The sequence below is a fragment of the Lagenorhynchus albirostris genome, chromosome 3 (genome assembly GCF_949774975.1).
Source record: "Lagenorhynchus albirostris chromosome 3, mLagAlb1.1, whole genome shotgun sequence".
NCBI classification, from domain to species: domain Eukaryota; kingdom Metazoa; phylum Chordata; class Mammalia; order Artiodactyla; family Delphinidae; genus Lagenorhynchus; species Lagenorhynchus albirostris.
Window position 1 is genome coordinate 57,059,898 of NC_083097.1, and position 14,521 is coordinate 57,074,418.

The 14,521-nt window shown below is 35.5% G+C and overlaps 1 protein-coding gene across 1 annotated transcript in view; it reads left to right on the forward strand.

The window, feature by feature from the left end:
• FCHO2 (FCH and mu domain containing endocytic adaptor 2) overlaps positions 1 to 5,170 on the forward strand; it is a gene marked incomplete at its 5' end in the record, with an annotated part of 117,340 nt that extends 112,170 nt beyond the window's left edge. Inside the window, 2 exon segments of the mRNA XM_060146315.1 lie at positions 2,313 to 2,477; positions 2,795 to 5,170. Coding sequence (XP_060002298.1) covers positions 2,313 to 2,477; positions 2,795 to 2,817 — 188 coding nt within the window.
• Positions 5,171 to 14,521: the final 9,351 nt, after the last annotated feature.

Here is a 14,521-nt window from a genome sequence, read left to right on the forward strand (position 1 = left end):
AAATAACCTAGCTAATCTCTAGTTCCTTTTTTCCTGTTTGGTACTTAAAGGTTGCCTGTTTTCAGGTGGTAAACTGTACTGATTTTTACTCTAACTGTATGGCTATGGGAGACAAAACTGAAATTCCTAGTTGAAACTGGAAGTAAACCAGAAATGCTACTTGAATTGAGGGTTTACAACCAGTTAGCAAGGAAGAAAGGGTATATTTTCCCCATATTTGATGAAACAGTATTATTGTAAATATTTACCAAGAAAGGAGTTTGTTCTCTTAAAAATAAGACACAAATTTTCTCACCAGATATATTAATAGTTTCCCTCTGCTGTTCAGGTATCAGAGTGTCTGTGTGAGGAAATGGAAACATCTTATAAATGTGGTTCTGATTTGGTTAGTCAGCCTTTTAAAAAAAATCTCCAAATTAGAATACTGTAAAACAGAAATCTATTTCTATTTTGCCTTTATGCCCAGAAGAGGGACAGGAAATAATTCTAAAGTTTAAGGATTGCCAAGGTGGCTGCTCTTGGCCTGTGGTGGAACTTTCACAGAATTGAATTTTGCATATCAAGAACTGTAAAAGTTTAAGGAGGGCTTGAGCAAGCGTTAAGAATTATACAGCAATTAATCTTCCCAATTGATCTGTGCCACCAGGTACAATAGTATAGGATGGGTCATTGTTATATTTTCTTAGATTTCTCTCTGTAGTGTTGAGCTTCTATGCGGGGAATCACAGAATGTCACTCCTACTGTCCAGCAGTTCTCCTTTCCCCAGCCAGAAACCCGGGAATCCTCCTAGGCTCCTCCTCCTTTTCACCCCTTGATTTCAACTCTTAAATATCTTTCAAATTCATTCCTTTCTTTCCTTTCCCTTAGCCTAGTTCAGATCCCCTTTTCCTGTCACCTAGAGTCCTAGACTATTTTATTGACCTCCAGGTGGTTTCCCTACGTTGCATCTTGTACCTTTCTGCCCTTCTAAGAGACTTACCTGAAATGTTTGTCTTCCATATCTTAGGTGGTTCCTTATGGTTATTTCTTCCGGTGGTTTGTAAAGATATTTAGAGCTCGTTCCTTGCTGCCAGTCTAGTCTCCTCTTCTGCCACTCTCTTCCACCTGCACCCTCTTCTCCAGCTCTTCTGGTGTAGATGTAGCTCCCTTAAATGCGTCGTGCTCTGTCAGGTCTGCCATCTCTGTACCTGTAGTCACCTTTGCCTGAGATACAGGCCTGTCATCCCCACACCATTTACCTGTAGTCACCTTTGCCTGAGATACAGGCCTGTCATCCCCACACCATTTTATGTGCCCATAGCTTTTTTTTTTCTTAACAGCGTTTGTAATATTCATAATTATTTACTATTTCTGCCACACTTTTAGACTGAGTTATGTTGAATAAATGGTTATATTGAAAAGAAAGCCCCTCAGACATAATTGGCATGTTAGACCAGTTAAATTTTAAAACGAAGGGTGTTAGCATATGCTATTCGTTTTTCTCTTTCTGACTTACTTCACTCTGTATGACAGACTCTAGGTCCATCCGCCTCACTACAAATAACTCAATTTCATTTCTTTTTATGACTAATATTCCATTGTATATATGTGCCACATCTTCTTTATCCATTTATACACTACCAAACGTAAAACAGATAGCTAGTGGGAAGCAGCTGCATAGCACAGGGAGATCAGCTCCGTGCTTTGTGTCCACCTAGAGGGATGGGATAGGGAGGGTGGGAGGGAGACACAAGAGGGAGGGGATATGGGGATATATGTATATGTATAGCTGATTCACTTCGTCATAAAGCAGAAACACACCATTGTAAAGCACTTATACTCCAATAAAGATGTTAAAATATATATATATAGGCGGGGGAAAAAAAAGAAGGGTGAATACAAAATAGTAATGTTGATACAGCTCTTCCCAATCTTAGCTGTCTTAGCTTCTTTACCTCTCCCGCCCATGATATGGTACTCAGCAGTCCTTTCCTTTTGACTTTATTCCCACTCATCCCTTCTAGGGCTTCCTTCTGTGCTGCCCTCAGACTTGTCTTTTGACTCATTTCAACATTCATATAGCATAGGAATCTCAATAGTAAATGCCTCTGAAGATTATTATTAATTAAGTCAAAGAGAAGCATGGATGAAGATTACTTAACGAAAATTCAGATTCACTGAATAAAGTCTGATTTGGAAACAGGACATTGATTTGTTTGCTGTACACATTTCACGAATTTGGCATAGGACACAGTTCAGCTTACTTGCTCATTTGCCTTTTTTGGTGTGAAATATATTATCCTGTATAAGTTCTTTGTTCTTTTCCTTGTAGGTTCTGGGTCCCTCAGAGCAAAATTTGATCTTTCAGAAGGACCCAGTAAACCCACAACACTTGCAGTGCAATTCCTCAGCGAGGGAAGTACCCTCTCAGGAGTAGATACTGAACTTGTAGGCACTGGCTATAGGCTTTCCTTAGTAAAGAAGCGGTTTGCCACTGGTAAGTTGGGAGATTTCAAGCTTTATAATGTACATGGGAAACATTTGTATTCTAACATTTACTAAACGACTGTCAAGTAGTTTATAGTCTAAAGGCATGGAAATTTTTTCTTTGACCTTTGGTACCAGGTGCCAGATAGAGACACACCTGGGAGAGAGAGTACTCATGGTCAGTATAGCTGAACACCTGTGATCTGATTCTAATGTATTGTAAACAGCAGATGGGAACTGGGGTTTGTATCTGTAACCACAGTGAAAATATTCTCCTTCGAGTTCATTTGAAATTATAATTGCAAAGGTCTGCTTGGTGTTTTTCAGGACGATACTTGGCAGATTGTTGATGGACCTGGGAAAGTGGTTGGCTCAAAGGAGTAGTACAGACCTGCCATTCTGCATTATCTGTTCTTTCCAAACACTATTCTAACTTGTATTATGTCTTTAAGAGCTGACTACAAACATTAAATTGCACTTTTGAAGTGAGTCATCGACAGAAATAGCACTGAAATGATTTTCAACGCTGTAAATGATAAACTGCAATATTCAGGAAACACATTTATTCAGATTGTCAGTAAAGTGAAGTTTTTATAGGCTGAAATTTTAAATTATCTTCAGTGTCTGTGGTTATAGTGTAATATCAGGCCTGAAATTTCAGGAGAGCAAGCACAAAATAATTTAGCTTTCCATAAGTTTTTAGAGTCAGAGATAATTTTGAAATTTTATAAGTTTTGATATTGAATGGATACAGACAGAACGTGAATTCTAAGTTTGGGATAATGTTCATTTATAACACTCAATCAAATTGAGTTTTGTGCCATAAAGTAATCAGACCAGAGTCCAAGGTGTTTGCAAAATCTATAATTTGATTCTCATATAAACATATTAATAAAGTGTAAATGGTGTTTTATATGATTTTTTTTAATCCTCAAGTGCAATGTGTTTTAAAATAAGCTTGCAAAAGACAGCAGAGAAATTTACTTCTGCAGTTAACTTTATAGAAGTTGTGATTGTTTTGATAAATTAATGCTGTAGATTTAATTTATTTTTATATGGATTGCATAATGTGTGCCTTGTAAAACAATAACAAAACCCAGAAATGTGCCTATCTAGTTTGTGTTCATTAATGTGCCTCACTTTCTTCCTAACAGCCTGGATCTTCTATTCGGAATCTTAGAGTAGTCAAGGATTTTTACAAGATAATTGCAATTTTCAGAAATACCTTTGGCCGCAATTGGGAAGGGAGTTCAGAATAACTAAAGGACAATTTATACTTAAGAACCCTGGCTCGCTTCTTTAGTGATACACTGTAGCCACTAGAGAAATAACTAATGGCATATGTTTACAGGGGGAAAAAATCACCTTCAGATATTCCACCTTAACCTCATCAGAAAGTTCTGCAAAACTGTAATGATAAATTGGTAACTGGTATTTTAACTCTCCATTTAACATTTCCCTTCACTCTATTATTGGAAATCTGTACATTTATTTCCTGAATGTGTTGTGAGCATGAATTTTGTAGTAGTTTGTGAGGAACACTTTAGAAAAGATTAGTTTTGGCATTTTCAACAATTGGAAAAATTTACCAATTTGTATGTTCTTGTTCTTACTTAATTGCTACCTGCTAAAAATAGGAAAATTATTTGAAATGATGGATTGGGTTAAGCATTTCTTAATATTACTAATATTAAATAGTAAAAATCCTAACTTTATAGCAAATCCTGATTAATTGAAGGAATTAAATATTTTGGACACAGTTTCATAATTTACAAATGGGAAATTTATTTGTAAGTACCAGTGTCCTGCATTTTGCATAGAAGCAATAAAATGTGTTATATATGATAATTTATATAAAACCACTAATTGTCCTGTTAAGCTTTACAGAAAATAAAAACCCTCCTACTAGACATTTATGTAACATCTTGCTATATTAAATACAGCAGAAAATCTACTCATTTAGTAATATATATAACACAATAATGTGCTTTTTAATATATCCATGTTAGCCCAATTCTAAATTTAGATTTGACTAAAGCAGTACATAAGAGAATTTGCTAAAATTTTCATCTTTACTAAATAGTGGACAAAAATTAGAATTTCTAACTTACATTGTACTCTTTTAAAGCCAATTACAGTCCCTTACTGGAATCTTAACTGTAACTGCTTTGCAGTCAAACTGCTTTTATTGGGCAGTTAATACTTTATTGTTGGAATTCAGACACCATTATACTCACCATGTTTGTTTTTAATCAAGTATTACCTTACAATGTACAAACTAGTGAAATGGTTAAACTTCTGCACTTTCCTAATTACCACTGTCTTCATACCAAGTGCTGATACATAAATTTGTATTGGGTGCAGGTTACAATTTTGAAGCCATATGAGTTTATATTGATTTTTTCATTTAAAAATCCACTAATGATGTAAAAAAGACCAATAGATTTTCAATCGGAAATGTATTTAGCAAGCTGGTTCTTGCTTATGTATAGTGATAAACTTTGTAGCTGCCTCTTTAACCAAGAACTTGTAAACACAGAACTCTAACAAATGTGAGTTTTTAAGAATTGTTATTTACTACTTTGAATTGTAATTAGAACAAGGCAAATCTTACAAAATTTTGTAAATATTTTTGATTTTTTCATAAAAATGTAAATTTTACATAAAAGTTGTGCCCTTAATAAACATGTAATATATAATTTATCAGTTGGTTTGTGTGTTTTTGTACTCTTGTTTATAGTAATAATAGCTATATCATAGACTTTAGGACAAGGCAAGCTAGGTAAGCAAAGAATAATTGGTGTTGAACTTTGTTATCACCATTTAGACAGACATACAGATTGGTCTCTTATTTAGTTTTAACTGATCATATAGGAAAACTTCATTTGGACTATAACCCAAAGTATATAAATTGTTTAATAAGGATTATTTTTATTTGTTTCTAAATATACTTAAATTGATGTTAAGCTTTAGCAAAGACTTTCCTCCTGACAAGTTGCTTAGGAACACAGCATCACACAGTTTTAAAACCATACTCTTTCAAGGAGGTAATCAGGAACATCAAGCCTCTCAAAAACCAGCAGATTGAGAAAGGAGCAAAAAAAAGGAATTGGAAAAAAAGATTTCATCCTAAATATTGAAAATTTTGCTAAATCTGTGTCATGAAAAGGAGCAGTTTAGTTCATCTAGGTCAGGTTGGGGAACCTGTGTACCAAACAGGTAGCACTCTTAACCATTCATACCACAGGCTCATCTTTTTTCTTTTATTCTCTATTTCCACTTGCACTGCTCCCACCTGTTCAGAGTGAACGATGCTAGCTGCTGTGATAAATAAGATCCCGGGAACTTAACACTGTGAACTAGCATGTTGCTCACGTCACGGTTCTAAGGAGGTTGGAGGAGGAGCTCTGCTCCATACAGTAATTCGAGGACACAGGCTCCCTCCATTTTTGTGACTCCACTCAAAAGCCTCTCCATCTGGCCGTTGGATGGGGAAGGAAGGAAACTGGGAGTTTGTGGGCCAGGCGCAGAGCTGGCGTCATGACCTTTGTTCACATTCCTCTAGCCAGAACTTGATCTGTGCTTCCAACTAACTAACTGCAAGGAAAGATGGGAAATACATAGTGTGGTTGTGTGCCTAGGAGGAAAAGAAAGCATATTTTGACAAACACAGTAATCCTCTGGCGTGCATCCTGCCCTTTCTCCATTTGGTCATCTTTCGTTATTCCTTCTCCTAAATGTGTGTTTAATGCTGTCTGTGGCTTTCAGTACTAAAGTTTCATTCCATCATCTCTTGCTATATGTACATATTTTACCCCTATTTTAAAATATATCTGATTATTTCCATATTTCCTCTAATCATATATGATATTTATGATTACTTATGATAACTCAGAAACCACTGCTTATCTTTAGCATGCAGTGTTTCATCTGTCAGTAATTTTTTAACTGCAGGTAACAGAAAACAAAACTAAGAATGGTTTAAACAGATAAAGACAAGTTTTTTCCCCGCATCACGAAGTCTGCAAGTTTATCTGTTGCTGGTATTGGACAGAATAAGTGATTCTTTTGGCTTTTTCCTTATGGTTGCAATATGGCTGCCACAGCTTCCAACTACATATTTACATCCAAAGCTGGGAGGGGGGCAGTTCCAGGTATATCTGTCCTTTTTGTCAGGAGATTTAAAGCTTTTCCAGCACATTTCTGCTTGCTTCCTGTTGGCCAGAATTGTGTAAGAGGCAGAGAAAGCCAAGTAGCCTTTATTTTTAAGTGAGTTAAAGGAGAGGGGCTGGGAATGGCTGAAGGTGAATTGGCCAGCATGTCAGCCACCAGATTTCTGACTAGTACAGGCGTATTTCCTTATAGCATATTTCCAATTAAATCTCTGCACTTAGCCCAATCAATTTATTTGACAATTTCAATCCAGCAATGAGCAGGGTGAACTTGAGAAAGTATTCTAAATCTTCTCTATCTTTAGAAGAGTGAATCAGTGTAACTTTCCTAGAGAGCAATTTGAATTCAAAACCTTTAAAAACCTTATTTATCATTTAAGCTAGTAATTCATCACTGTTGGGAATTTGTCATAAGAAAACAATGAGACAAAAAAGCAAAGGTGTGTTTACGAAAATATTGGAAGGATTAAATGAGTTGATAGCTCCCATATAGTGATATACTATGTAGGTATTTAAAATAATCACGAATAAACAACAAGGTCCTACTGTACAGCACAGGGAATACCTGTAATAAACCATAATGGAAAAGAATATGAAAAAGTATGTGTATATGTATAACTGAATCACTTTGCTGTACACGAGAAACTAACAAGATTGTAAGTCAACTTCAATTAATTAAAATAATCATGAAGGTTTATAGTCATTGATACGGAATATTGCTATGAGATTGTTAGATGGTAAAAGGTAATTCTTTTTTGTTTTAAAGTGCATACACCTAACGCAAAAACCTTTGTAAAAATATGCACCAAGTTGTAATTCCTGGGTGATGGGATTTTTACTTTCCACAGGATCTTTAATGTCCAAATTTCACTTTATTTTTTATAATGGGTAGGTATTACATTTACAATGAAAACTTTCTATTTTGAAAAACAGTTTTAGAAATAGAGTGCAAGATGAACTTTATGTTGATGTAAATAATGTACAAGGATGTCTTTACATGAAGGTCTTCCCATTTTGATCACTGCCTTAGCCTTCCACTTGGTTCTACCAATATAACTACTTTGTTCTGTATTGTTTATTAATGTATGGAAGTAGATTTCTGCTCTACTTTTTTCGTTTTTTTTTTTTTTTTTTGGTCTCAAAGCTCAATGCCTTGATTTCTTTTGCCTAAGTGAATATAGTATCAATTCTTTTTTCTGCCCAAATTAATCTCTTTTAAAAAGTATGATCCAGAAAAGGGACAGAGGAAATGTGTAAGTATGATGTGGTTAAGGCTGTCTTCAGGGTAGCTTTTGGCAAAATTAAGAGCCTTTTAAATTTCAGAAACTTGGATGTTATCTCCTCAATATCATCCCAATAAATAAGGTGGTATATAAGCTCTAGTATTTTCTATCCTCATTCTAGTATTTTCTATCCTCTCTATCCTCATTCTAGTATTTCTATCCTCTATCTCAGTAGTTCATATATCAAAGCATAGTATCCTGACCCCTCAGCCAATGCTTATTCTGACTACTAGTAGCAGACCTACTAACATTAGCATGAGTTGGAGGACAACCATTTAAACACCCATTTATCATTGGTCAACTAGCATCAATCTTTTATTTTCTTATTCTTTACTTATGCTACTCACAACCTGAAATGGAAATAATCTTCTAAAATGAAGAGTGTTTGTAGTTTATAACTCTGGTCTTATAAACCAGAAAAGGAGAAAAACCTCCCTACAACATCAAGGAAGAAGCTCCAACTCCGCCATCAGAAATTCTTCCTAAACTATTCCCTGAAAGTTGCACAGTAAAATATTATTGTTATGTGCTATGTCAGTATTAAAAACAAATTCTAGAGGATGCCATTGCTGTGTACTTTGTGTATTAAATGACCTGCCCCATTACAATTAGTACATACATACTTGCTTGTATGATACATTGTATATATAATCATACACTGTTTACTCCATGTGTATGAGTACAAACTATGAGTATTATATGATTATGTAGAACAAAATATTGTACAAATTCCATTAAGTCAAACCAACTCTAATCACCATACTTATCACAACCAACGACTTTCCTTAATCCCAAGCTTTGAGAAATAGGCAGCTTATCCCACAAACATGCTCTTCTTAATCTGGGCCCATAACATGGGGGTTTCTAGAACTGAACTGTATGTGGCATCTGGTTCTTAACTTCAGGACCATCTCACCTAAAATCTCTCAAGCTTTCCTCTTAAATAAGACATCTTGATGGACTAATGACTAATCAGCCCATGTGCACACATAACTGTGGTATCATACATATGATATTTTTAAATTTGGGGGCATGCTGTGACCCAGCAATGGCCATCTGAGGCCTTAACACCGCCAGTCAACATCTAGCTGAGCCTATACTGAATATTATTTTACAGCATCAACAGCCATAAGGTATTAGTCAGTGCTTAAAATACATAAGAAAATTGATAAAACGCGTGTACCTTCACATGTCCAAATAAAAATTAGCAAACTCCCTTTAGCCCCTGTAGACCTCAAAGTGTATATATTTAATACCAATCTTGACATTTCCAAAACAAGATTAAAATATAACAGTACACAAAAGCCTACTTTCCCTCATTCAATAAGAAATATCTAAATCACAAATTAAGACATATTTTAGCCAAGATTTTTAACAAAATGAAAATTTCAAACACCAAAAATTCTGACTTTAAACCTATGGACTAGAAAAACTTACTCCCTCTCCAGTAGTTTAAAATACTTCCACTAAACGCTAGCATGCTACTTAAATTCACAGAAGTTTGATGGACAGGGATCCCCTTACATCTAGCTTGTTACTGTAAATAAAGGCACTAAAAATGCCTAGATGAGTTTACTAAGTCCATAAACACATGGGTTTGGTCCCAGTCTTTCTATTAATTCTTAATAAAATTACACATGCAAGTATTCCACATCCAAGTGAGAAAGCCCTCTGGATCAGCAATGATTAAAAGAAGCGGGCATCAGGCGCATTAAAAAGTAACTCATGGGGGCTTCCCTGGTGGCGCAGTGGTTGAGAGTCCGCCTGCCGATGCAGGGGACACGGGTTTGTGCCCCGGTCCGGGAAGATCCCACATGCCACGGAGCGGCTGGGCCCGTGAGCTATGGCCGCTGAGCCTGCGCGTCCGGAGCCTGTGCTCCGCAACGGGAGAGGCCACAACAGTGAGAGGCCCGCGCACCGCAAAAAAAAAAAAAAAAAAAGATATTCTAATAAAGTTAAATTTTAATTAGGCTGTAAAAAGCTGCGGCTAAAATAAGCTACAAAAATGACTTTAATATTCCTGATTACACGATAGCTGAGACTCATACTGGGATCCAATACTCCATTATGCTTAGCCCTCAACCCAAACAATTAGAACAAGATTATATGCCAGAGTACTACTTGCAATAACGTAAAACTCAAAGGACTTGGTGGTGTTTTTTATCCCTCTAGAGGAGCCTTTTCTATAATCTATCGATGAAAATTCTGATAAACCTCACCATTCCTTGCTAATACAGACTATCGCCATCTTCAGCAAACCCTAAAAAGGAGGCATAGTAAGCACAAACATCAACATAAAACTATGAGTTCAAGGTGTAGGCAGCCTATGGGGTAGAAAGAAATGGGCTACATTTTCTACTTCAAGAACATTAAATTTTACACAAAAGTATTGATAAAATTAAAAACTAAAGGAGGATTTAGCAGTAAATTTAAAAATAGGCTTGAGTCAGGCCATGAAGCATGCACACATAGATGGTCACCCTCCTCAAATACCGAAACCTACGTATACAACTTATTTATAACTATTTAACATCTAAGAGGAGACAGGTCAGTCAGAGGTAAGCATACTGGAAAGTGCTTGGACAGATCTAAGTGTAGCTTAAAATCATGTGGTTTATACCCACTAGACTTTCATCTTAAATGATCACTTTGAACCCAAACTAGCCCAAACTAATCAAGTTCAATTATAGTATATAAATTAAACATTTATTTACAAACAAAAGTATAGGCGATAGAGATTTTAACTAGTGCTATAGACAAAGTACCATAAGGGAATGGTGAAAGAAGTATTTAAATTATTAAATAGCAAAGTTTACGCCTTTTAGTTTTTGCATAATGATTTAACTAGAACAATTTAAGAAAAAGAAGTCAAATGCCCCGAAGTAAGATGAAACCTATGAATAGTTTTTCAGGAACAAACTCATCTATGTAGCAGAATTATGAGATTTGTAGACAGGGGCGAAGAGCCTAATAAGCCTGGTGACAGTTGGTTATCCAGTACAGAATTTTGGTTCAACTTTAAGTTTACCTAAGAAACAATTCTAACATAAACTTAAATATTAATCTAAATAGGTAGAGCTCTTTACATACAGGATACAGACTTCCTTAGAAGGAAGTTATTATTATATTAATAATATTGTTATCATTATTAATATCATAGTTATTGTCATATTAATAATATCATAGTTGGCCTAAAAGCAGCCACCAGATAAGAAAGCATTCAAGTCCAACAGTTTACTTATCTTAATTCCACTAATAAAAACTAACTCCTAACGTAATACTGGATCAATCTATCAACAGAAGCAATACTGTTAATATGAATAACAAGAATTATTTCTCCTCACATAAGATTATATCAGAATGGATAATCACTGATAGTTAAATATAAATTTAACCTAATAATTATTTAATAAATCAGTTGTTAACCCAACACAGGTATGTGCTTAAGGAAAGATTTTTAAAAGTAAAAGGAACTCGCAAACACAAACCTTGCCTGTTTACCAAAACTATCACCTCTAGCATTTCTAGTATTAGAGGCACTGACTGCTCTGTGACAAATGTTTAATAGCCACTGTGGTATCCAGACCACACGAAGGTAACTTAATCATTTGTTCTTTAAATACGGACTTGAATGAACGGCCACACGAGGGTTTTACTGTCTCTTACTTTTTTTTTTTAATTGAAGTATAGTTGATTTACAATATTGTGCCAATCTTTGCTGTAGAACAAAGGGACTCAGTTTTTCACATTAATACATTTTTTAAAATATTCTTTTCCATTATGGTTTATCCCAGGAGATTGGAGATATTTCCCTGTGCGATACAGTAGGACCTTCTTGTTTATCCATTCAAACAGAAATGAAAAGAAAGCGGGAGTTGCAATGTATTTTACTTTTTAATTAGAGAAATTGACTTTCCTGTGAAGAAGTGTAATGACAGAATAAGACGGTAAGACCCTATGGAGCACCAATTTAGTCCAACACCCCCTCCCCCCAAATTAATGAAATCAAGGGATAACAAAACTTTAAATGGACTAAAATTTTGGTTGGGGTGACCTCAGAGAGTAAAACAAGTGATTAAAACCTAGACCAACTAATCAAAATATTTTATCATTTATTGATCCAAAAGCTTCATCAATGGAACGAGTTACCCTAGGGATAACAGCATAATCCTATTCTGGAGTTCATATCAACAGCAGGGTTTACAACCTCATTAAATCAGGACATCCCAATGGTGTAACCACGATTAACGGGTCATTTGTTCAATGATTAAAGTCCTACGTGAACTGAGTTCAGACCGAAGTAATCCAGATCAATTTCTATATATTTCATATTTCTCCCAGTATGAAAGGACAAGAGAAATCAGGCCTACTTTACAAAACTAATGGATGACATAATCTTAATCTTAATTAATTTACACCAGCCCTGCCCAAGAACAGGGTTTATTACGTGGCAGAGCCTGGTAATTGCATAAAACTTAAACCTGTATAACCAGAGATTTAACTTCTTTCCTTAACAATTTGGTTATAATCAACATTCTTTTATTAATTATTCCCATTCTACTTGCTACGGCATTCCTTATCCTAATCCAGTGAAAAGTACCGGGCTATATACAACTCTATGAAGGACCAGACATTGTTGGATGTGCTGGCCTGCTCCAACCCATTGCCAATGCTGGCCAGCTCTTCATTAAAGGACCATTAACATCATCAATATCTATATTATTGCATCAGTCCTCGCCTCTACGTTGGCCCTAACAATATGAATTCCATTACCCACACCATATCCATTAATCAATAGAAACCTAGGCATACTATTAGCTGTATTATAGTCTCTCGTCAGATTGAACCTCAAATTCAAAATGTGCAGTAATTGGGACCCTATGAGCAATAGCGCAAACAATTTCATATGAAGTAACACTAGCAATCATTCTATCATCAGTTGTATTAATTAATGGATCATTTACCCTCTCAACGTTAATCACTACTCAAGAATACTTATGTCTAATTTTTCCATCTTGGCCACTGACCATGATATGATTTCTCTCAATCCTAGCAGAAACCAACCAAGCTCCATTCGACCTAACAAAAAGAGACTCAGAACTTGTCTCTGGCTTCAATGTTGAGTATGCAGCAGGCCCATTTGCCCTATTCTTCCTAGCAAAATATGCCAACATTATTATAATAAACATTTTTTACAACAATTCTATTCCTACGTACCAGAACTATACTCAATTTTATTATCAAAATCATCTTCCTATCCTTTTTTCCCTATGAGTACAAGCCTTCTATCCACGATTCCAATACGACCAACTTATACATCTTCTATGAAAAACTTCCTACTACTAACGCTAGCTCTTTGAATATGAAATATATCACTACTGATCATTATATCAAGCATCCCACTGAACATAATATGTCTGACAAAACAGTTACTTTGATGGAGTAAATTATAGAGGTTTAAATCCTCTTATTTCTAGTATTAAGGAATTGAACCTACTCCTAAGAATTCAGAATTTTCCATGCTACCATATTACACCATATTCTATAGTAAGGTCAGTTAAGTAAGCTATCAGGCCCATACCCTGAAAATGTTGGTTTATATCCTTCCCATACTAATAAATCCCCTATTTTCATTATCATTTCACTATCATTTCAGGAACTACAGTTGTTATGATAAGCTCACATGGATTAATAATCTGAATTGGCTTTGAAATAAACATATTAGCTATTATTCTAGTTTTAATTAAAAAATTCAACCCATGAGTCAAAGATGCATCCACTAAATATTTTTTGACGCAAGCCCTCACATCTATGCTTGTTAATCTAATATATTCTGGCCAATGAACAATTATAAAAGTGTTTAATCCAGCAGCATCCTTTACCACAACAGCCCTTGTCATAAAACTTGGACTTTTCCCCATTCCACTTTTGAATGCCCGAAGCTCCACTAATATCTGTCCTAATTTTATTAACATTACAGAAACTTGTACCACTATCAATTTTATTTCAAGTTTCACCATCCATTCATCTAAACATGTTACTAATTAGAGCTATATATATAGATATTTTTTAACATCTTTATTAGAGTATAATTGCTTTACAATGGTGTGTTAGTTTCTGCTTTATAACAAAGTGAATCCGTCATACATATACATATGTTCCCCTATCTCTTCCCTCTTGTGTCTCCCTCCCTCCCACCCTCCCTATCCCACCGCTCTAGGTGGTCACATAGCACCGAGCTGATCTCCCTGTGCTATGCGGCTGCTTCCCACTAGCTAGCTATTTTACGTTTGGTAGTGTATATATGTCCATGCCACTCTCTCACTTTGTCACAGCTTACCTTTCCCCCTCCCCATATCCTCAAGTCCATTCTCTAGTAGGTCTGTGTCTTTATTCCTGTCTTGCCCCTAGGTTCTTCATGACCTTTTTTTTTTTCTTAGATTCCATATATATGTGTTAGCATACGGTATTTGTTTTTCTCTTTCTGACTTACTTCACTCTGTATGACAGACTCTAGGTCCATCCATCTCACTACAAATAACTCAATTTCATTTCTTTTTATGGCTGAGTAATATTCCATTGTATATTTGTGCCACATC